This window comes from Ambystoma mexicanum, chromosome 13 (genome assembly GCF_040938575.1).
Source record: "Ambystoma mexicanum isolate Mex_15411 chromosome 13, UKY_AmexF1_1, whole genome shotgun sequence".
Classification (NCBI taxonomy): domain Eukaryota; kingdom Metazoa; phylum Chordata; class Amphibia; order Caudata; family Ambystomatidae; genus Ambystoma; species Ambystoma mexicanum.
In genome coordinates this window covers 791,133,733-791,141,986 of record NC_090938.1, presented here as the reverse complement: position 1 = coordinate 791,141,986, position 8,254 = coordinate 791,133,733, and the positions used below count along the sequence as shown (strand labels likewise).

The 8,254-nt window shown below is 49.1% G+C and overlaps 1 protein-coding gene across 1 annotated transcript; it reads right to left on the bottom strand.

Annotated features, from left to right (window-relative positions):
- Positions 1–4,263: 4,263 nt before the first annotated feature.
- Positions 4,264–7,416, bottom strand: LOC138521981 (heat shock 70 kDa protein-like). Its single transcript, XM_069635173.1, has one exon. It carries the CDS (start codon positions 6,661–6,663, stop codon positions 4,726–4,728), a length of 1,938 nt encoding a protein of 645 aa, XP_069491274.1. The 5' UTR covers positions 6,664–7,416; the 3' UTR covers positions 4,264–4,725.
- Between the last annotated feature and the right edge of the window lie 838 nt (positions 7,417–8,254).

Here is an 8,254-nt window from a genome sequence, read left to right as displayed (position 1 = left end):
AGGCAGTGCAAGGGGTTATTGGTTGTGCAGGAGCCTGGTGCTTGTGTGGTTCATTGGGTGGCCAGGTAACCAGTTAGTACAGCAGACAGGAGCATCAGCAGGAGAGAGAGAGAGAGAGAAAGAGAAAACGCAGAAGTGAAGAGGAATGTCTTGATTTGCTTCCGGAACCTTAAGTGGTCCTGCCCAAGTTTGAAAGAGGCAGGGAGGCTGTTCCAGAAGGAGGCCCCAGCCGAGGACACAGATCTACCCCCACTCTCTGCCTGGAGGAGCTTCTGACCTCCAGAGAGTTGGAGGTGGATGAGCAGAGGGCTCGAGAAGGAAGATGTTTAGGAAGAGAGAGTTGGATGTAGTGTTGTCCCTGGCCCCAGAAAGCCTTGTGGACGATGTTTAGGGTCTTCAACTTGATCCTTGCAGCCACCAGGAGCCGGTAGAGAGATTTCAGGGCTGGAGAGATACGATCCCTGGGCTTGAGGCCAAGGACAAGTCTTGCAGTCCTGTTCTGGATTAGTTGCAAAGGCCGAAGAGTCGAGACAGGCAGATTTAGAAAGAGTCTGTTGCAGTAGTCCAGCCTAAAGAGAACCATGGCTCTGGAGACAGTGAGCTTCTCTGGGAAAGTGAGAAAACGAAGAATCCCTTTGAGGAACTGCACCTAATAGTGTGACTTCTTAGAGATGTCAGAGATGTGAGGAGAGGAGTGGTTGGAGTCGAAGATGACCCCAAGGTTCTTCGCCTCACAGGAAGGTGGGAGTCGAGGTCCCAGGGTGGGTGGCCAGAGTGAAAGAGGGAAAGCGGGAGCAGGGGTCTCAATTAGAAGGATCTGAGTCTTACTGAAATTAAAGCAGAGATCGTTATGTTTTGTTATGTTATTTTGAAAAGCGCACGGTTACTTGAAGGAATCATGGCACTGGAGAGGAAGGTAACCATAAACCAAAGGCACACAAAGAGTCCAGAGAATGCTGAAGATCAGAACAAATAAGTCTTTAAAGCTATTCGAAAGAGCACATGATTAGTCAATGATTTCATAGCTAGTTGGCGGGTATTCCTCAGCTGTGCTGCTGCAATTGAGAAAGCCCAGCCCCATACACAGGAGATAAAAGGAAGGCACACAAAGCATGCCAGTGGACGCTGATCACAGGGGGCGGTTAGGGACATAGTGAACAAACTTAGCGCACAAATACTCAGCTCTCTGATCATGAGCAGCACGGTAAACAATACATAGTGTTTTAAATTGAATGCGCTGGGCTACTGGGAGCCAATTAAGAGAACGCAATATGGGGGAGATATGAGCCCCATAGGGGGTCCCTGTTGCCACCTGGGCTGCCAGATTCTGAAGGCGTTGTAAACGGAATACCAGCCCCTATGGCTAAGCAAGGTAGGGGGAGTTACAATAGTCCAACTTATTCAAAATCATGGCTGCTACGACTGGGGGACGGAATGTTACAGACATCAGATGGAGTATCTTTCTCAATACGATCAACTGGAAATGCCCAGTCTGGCATACCGCTGACACCTGAGCGGCCAGGCATAATAACCCCAAGATTTTTTACCTTAGTTGAAGGCACCGGGAGCGGGCCCAAGGAAGGGGGCCAGAAAGAAGAAATCCAAAGTGAACGGTCAGGAAGAGAACTTACCACCAGCACTTCCGTTTTATCCCCATTCAATTTCAACCATGTGTGGCCCTTTCACTCCCCCATGGCTGTCAGGCACTTATGAAGGTACGCCGATACCTCAGACTGATCCAGGTCAAGACGGATCAGAAGCTGGGTATCGTCGGCGCACGAATAGCACCTGATGCCGAAGGAGCAGATGAGGCTTACACATTTCAGCGAGTTTGCATCTTCCAACGAAAGCAATTGGCAAGATACTGAGCCTGAGACTTAGCAGACTGTTACCCAATTTCCAAGGGAAAACGAGTTAAATAATAAACACAAGGCGTCTAAATCCGATTTTTTTTATTACTATATCGTCTATACTCTCCTTGAGAATCACAAGTACGGCGCCAGTCAGTCAGCCACAGGTGTCATTTAAAGCCTGCAGGATTTTCAAGAACCAAATTACTCTTTAGGCCCCACAGATCTAATTTGGCAGCACTCTTAAGCACTCTTGCATGTGTACCTTTAGCTTCCTCTTCAGATCAGGCAGTAATGTTATTAAAGCTGCTTCGTGTGGTGCTCCTCTGCTGGTACTACTGATCTGACCATATCCATAGAGCTGTCTGGGTGGAAGCAGGGGGCACGCTCTATGGGCCTGTTTCCTTTTTTTCAGTGGAGTATTTTTATTCCCTGTTCTTTTTTGTCGGCAAGGGAGGGAGGATGGACGAGATGGATGGAAACGGGTCTCACACCTTGCCTAGACTAAAGGATCGGGTGTGAGGAGCCGGGTCCTGAAGGGGAAAGGGAGGGTGGATGGATGAGATGGGTGGAAACGGGCCTCACACATTGCCTGGACTAAGGGATCGAGTGTGAGGAGCCGGTCCTGAAGGGGAAAGGGAGGGTGGATGGATGAGATGGGTAGAAAACACAGTAAAAGATGCAGATTTCATGCTAGGCCATCCTGGTTCTTTGGGGGTCCAGTAGAATGTGCTCATTGATGTGTGCAGTGTTGGGCATCTGAGCAGAACTTGGCCCTAGTCAAGGAGCCCTATGAGGACCAATGAGGGGGCAGGGTGTGCTGGAAGAGGAATGGAAGGGTAGGTAAGGGGGGGGCTCCAAATGATGCAGATTGTACACTAGTCCTCATCGGAGCAGATGTTTCCTGTGCCTTCAGGGGTCCAGCCATGAAAGGTCACACCCAGCATTTCAATTATAGTACTTGCTAATGTGAGACTGAACTTAGCAAATGATGGCAGCCCCTGGCAACGTGGGGATCCACTTGGCATATAATGGTGGTATCGGTGCATATGAAGCTGCAAATGGTCCATGGGGTAGAAGCTTTGTGTGCTCCCCTATTGAAACATGGCAGTACCTGAGTACTAGGTCATGTCAGGCTCTAACTGAGCATTTTAGTCTTCAGTTGGGTATACAGGACGAGGACTGCACCGGGACATACGGAGTGAGGTGGCGCTTGTGAATATGGCATTACCTGGGTATATTAAGCCATGGGTGGCAATACTGGTGAACACCCACTATATGATATTCTGCATAGCACATGCTATCTATCCTTATAACATGAATGGTAAGGGTGGGCATAATAGGCTGTACTTGCTCTTTGATCTTAGGCCCCAAGTGCTGAATGCTGCACCTGGCACAGGATACTACAGTTTGACATACTATGACTTTACCAAGACAAATGAGATTACCTGGCATAAAATGGGGGTTCATGAGGTATCCCGTCAACAGTACAACTTTGAAAGGTTGAACACACAAAATAGAAATGCACAACAGACTCTGCTCAGTGTGTACACTGACATGAATAATAGGCTATTAACTGTTGAGCAGCGAAGGATGGAAAAAAGACTGTAGGGCCTGTGTGTTTTCCTTCTGGCTACTGTGGGTGTACCTGGCATATTATGGTGCTACTTGGGGATACAAGAATGGGACTGGAATGTTATGGCAGTACCTCTGCAGGTAAAGACTTACATACCAGGAGTCTGTACTCTGTGCATGATACCTGTTACCTTGCTGTATGATGTATGTACGATGTTAGCACCCACACACTAAAGGGTCTCTCAGAGCAGTCCCTGGCATATGAGCATTTTTCAGTAGGCTGTACAGTTAGTTCCTCGTCAAAATCCTACACTACATTGCTTGTAAAACAAGTTATGTCAAGAATGCAAGTTATAACGATTGTAGAAAGCAGTTATATGTTTTGTGACACTAAGCAGACAACCAAGCCCAGCAAATCTGTCTATTTCATTGCTTCTTGGTCGTGTCCAGCTCTGTCCTTGCTCTTACATGTAGAGTGGCTCTCTCTGAAAACATTGCCATTCTGTAGTGTCCTTTGCCAATACCATTATCGATGGTTTGCTAGGCACCACCAATACTGTCCATTATGCCGAAAAAACTTATACAACCATAAACTCAAAATACACAGAAATATTTGTGCTGTCTGCCAGCGTCCAAAGGAGGACACTGCTCACACTACAAATGGTTTTATTACCTTCTTCCTGAAGTTTGGAATTACGGCGTTAATAGATAGTGCCATGACAACGCTGAAGCTGAACGCAGCGCAAACAAAACCAACGTTCATCATTATTTTCAGACGGAAACGTGCATTATTTTTAAGAAAAGGTGCTTACGAAAAGTAAACAAGCAAAAACTTAGGTCAAAAGAAAAATATGTTTATTTTACATATTCAAAGTACCAGCTCTGAACCATGCTGTCAAATAACAAGTTTCATATTCTTCAACATAAAATATGTACATACGCGAGTGAAACATGTAAAAATTAGTGTCTCGGGCTAGCAGCACTTAGTCCTTGGAGCTAAATAATGAAAGCATGTTAGCTTTTCTGACCACTCAATAAAACATCCTGGTAGGAGTCCATGAACATAGGCCATTACTATCCATGACTAGTCCACCTCCTCAATAGTGGGGCCAGTGCTGCAGCTACCCTGGAGGGCCTGAGCTCCACAGCCACCTGGTAGGAGTCCATGAACATAGTACATTACTGTCCATGACTAGTCCACCTCCTCAATAGTGGGGCCAGTACTGTAGCTGCCCTGGCGGGACTGAGCTCCAGAGCCACCTGGTAAGGGTCCATGAACATAGCAAATTACTGTCCATGACTAGTCCACCTCCTCAATGGTGGGGCCAGTGCTGGAGCTGCTTTGGCGGGCCTGAGCTCCACAGCCACCTGCAGGCATTCCCCCTGGCATGCCGCCCTGGTAGAGCTTGGTGACAATGGGATTGCAGACCTTCTCTAGCTCCTTCTGCTGGTGCTCATACTCCTCCTTATCTGCCAGCTGGTTGCTCTCCAGCCAAGAGATGGTCTGGTTACATTTGTCCACAATCTTCTTTCGGTCCTCCTCTGTGATCTTGTCTTTCAGTTTCTCATCCTCCACGGTGCTCTTCATGCTGAAGGCATAAGACTCCAGGGAGTTCTTGGCAGTGACCTTCTCTCTCTGAGCTTCATCATCTGCTTTGTATCGCTCACCGTCTTGCACCATCCTCTCAATCTCCTCCTTGCTCAGCCGCCCCTTGTCATTGGTGATGGTGATCTTGTTCTGCTTGCCTGAGCTCTTGTCCACAGCAGACACATTCAGGATACCATTGGCATCAATATCAAAGGTCACCTCAATCTGTGGCACACCACGTGGGGCCGGCGGGATTCCACTCAGATCAAATTTCCCCAGAAGGTTATTGTCCTTGGTCATAGCTCTTTCACCCTCAAACACCTGGATCAGGACGCCAGGCTGGTTATCAGAGTAGGTGGAGAAGATCTGAGTTTGCTTGGTTGGAATGGTGGTGTTACGTTTGATGAGGACAGTCATCACCCCACCTGCGGTTTCAAGTCCCAGTGAGAGCGGTGCCACATCGAGGAGAAGCAAGTCCTGCACATTCTCAGACTTGTCCCCCATCAGGATAGCAGCTTGCACAGCTGCACCATAGGCCACAGCTTCGTCTGGGTTGATGCTTTTGTTCAGTTCTCGGCCATTGAAAAAATCTTGTAGCAACTTTTGGATTTTGGGAATGCGGGTAGACCCACCGACCAGCACAATGTCATGTATCTGAGCTTTGTCCAACTTGGCATCTCGCAGAGACTTCTCCACAGGATCGAGGGTACCTCTGAAGAGATCCGCACAGAGCTCCTCGAAGCGAGCTCTGGTGATGGAAGTGTAGAAATCAATGCCTTCGTACAGCGAGTCGATCTCAATGCTTGCCTGAGTGCTGGAGGACAGGGTTCGCTTGGCTCTCTCGCAAGCAGTTCTCAGCCTCCTGACCGCTCTCTTGTTCTGGCTGATGTCCTTCTTGTGCTTCCGCTTGAACTCCTCAATGAAGTGATTGACCATGCGGTTGTCAAAGTCTTCACCCCCCAGGTGGGTGTCTCCAGCTGTAGCCTTGACTTCAAAGATGCCATCATCCATCGTCAGAATGGAGACATCAAAGGTTCCCCCACCTAAGTCAAAGATGAGGACATTGCGCTCTCCTCTGCCACTCTTGTCTAGGCCGTAAGCGATGGCAGCTGCAGTCGGTTCATTGATGATTCGCAGCACATGCAGGCCAGAGATAACACCTGCATCTTTGGTGGCCTGTCTCTGGGAGTCATTGAAGTAAGCAGGCACAGTGATGACAGCATTGGAGACTGGGTGTCCCAAGTACGCCTCAGCAATCTCCTTCATCTTGGTCAGCACCATGGAGGACACCTCTTCTGGAGAGAAAGTCTTGCTCTCCCCCTTGTACTCCACCTGCACCTTGGGCTTCGCACCATCGCTCACCACCTTAAAGGGCCAGTGTTTTATGTCAGCCTGCACCACTGTGTCATCAAACTTCCTGCCAATCAGCCTTTTGGCATCAAAGACAGTGTTCTGGGGATTGAGGGCCACCTGGTTCTTGGCTGCGTCCCCAATGAGTCTCTCGGTATCAGTGAAGGCCACATAGCTGGGGGTGGTGCGGTTGCCTTGGTCGTTTGCAATGATCTCCACTTTGCCATGCTGGAAGACACCCACGCAGGAATAGGTGGTGCCCAGGTCAATGCCAATGGCGACTCCTTTGGGTGCCGACATCTTCAGTGCTTCAGATTCTTCTCAGATATGGTTATTTCTGCTTGGAAGGTTGGGAGAGTGCTGCACAGGTTTCGTCTCCCGAGTGTCTCTTGGCTGAGCGCTCTGCCCTGTTGTAGGCTATGGTATTTTGCAGACTTCCTCTCCTGGGTGTCTCTTGGCTGAGCGCTCTGCCCAGTTGTAGGCCCTGGTATTTTGCAGACTTCCTCTCCTGGGTGTCTCTTGGCTGAGCGCTCTGCCCAGTTGTAGGCCCTGGTATTTTGCAGACTTCCTCTCCTGGGTGTCTCTTGGCTGAGCGCTCTGCCCAGTTGTAGGCTCTGGTATTTTGCAGACTTCCTCTCCTGGGTGTCTCTTGGCTGAGCGCTCTGCCCAGTTGTAGGCTCTGGTATTTTGCAGAATTCCTCTCCTGGGTGTCTCTTGGCTGAGCGCTCTGCCAGTTGTAGGCTCTGGTATTTTGCAGACTTCCTCTCCTGGGTGTCTCTTGGCTGAGCGCTCTGCCCAGTTGTAGGTTAATCTAGGTCGATGTATCTGCGCTGCTGGAAGCTCTGGTAGAGGAGTTATGTAACTTGCTTGTCAGCAGTTCTTCAGCCCCTCAATTCTCGTAATGTTCTTAGTGCTTCTGTGTGGGTTGCTCTCTTCTAGGCGCTCTGGCTCAGTTATGTTCAGGTTTCCTGTTCATATGTTGCTGACAGGCTCTGCCTCCGACATTTATACACACGCTGCGAATGTACACAAGGGCCACGAGCTACCTAGACCCCGCCCCCTGGCCAATCATAGAGCGCATCTGCCCGCACGCCCAGACCTTTCCCGAAGCTTCACCATTCCCAGCCAATCAGAATAGAGCATGGCTACTCGAGCCGAGCAGCTTCTGGAAACCTCCTGTCTTTTCCTAACAGCGCGGCCAATCATTGCGCGGCTTTTCGCAGAAGCTTCGGGAAACGCCCAGTACATTCCGGGCTGTTTTAGCAGGAACCAATCAAAGCCAGCGGGGGGCGTGTCATGTTAATAAATGTGTCCATGACGCGATGCTTCTGGAAATTGCTGGTAGTTCACAAAAATTAAATTCGTAGCGCTTTTCGAACTATACTATACATTTAAGTGGAGACTGAAAACCACACCGACGTATTCATTTTCCGCTTGTTTTGTTGTTAAATGTTCACTTTCTTGCGTGTTCCAGCGGGAAATATCCAGAAACTCTTTTCCGCACATGGCTTCGGCGCCTCAGACACCACAGCCTTGCCTGGGCGTGGCTTTCCATTGCTAATGACGCAATACGTCGGTTTTCTGATAGATGATTGGTTGAAGGCTTTGATTGACGGTGTGGATTTAGTCCCGCCCCTTCCAGCCATCTCTATTGCATATGAGAAGTGTCCCAGGGAGAAGACAGCTCATGAAGTTTGGGTAGTGCTATGATGGTGCCCCTCAGGCATCATTGAGTGTCATAATCCAGAGCGGCACAAAATCTGTGGGAGGGGCCCACTCTAAAATGGTGTTTAGGGGCCCCTCGCCTACACCCGGGAAACCCTGCCTGCAGACGTTAACAGCAAACATTGATCTGGTTTTCGTTTAAAGTTAAGGATGGGAATAATTCACT

What these genes read in the sequence shown, in the direction of transcription:
- LOC138521981 (XM_069635173.1), bottom strand. Translation starts at nt 6,663, where the DNA reads ATGTCGGCACCCAAAGGAGTCGCCATTGGCATTGACCTGGGCACCACC.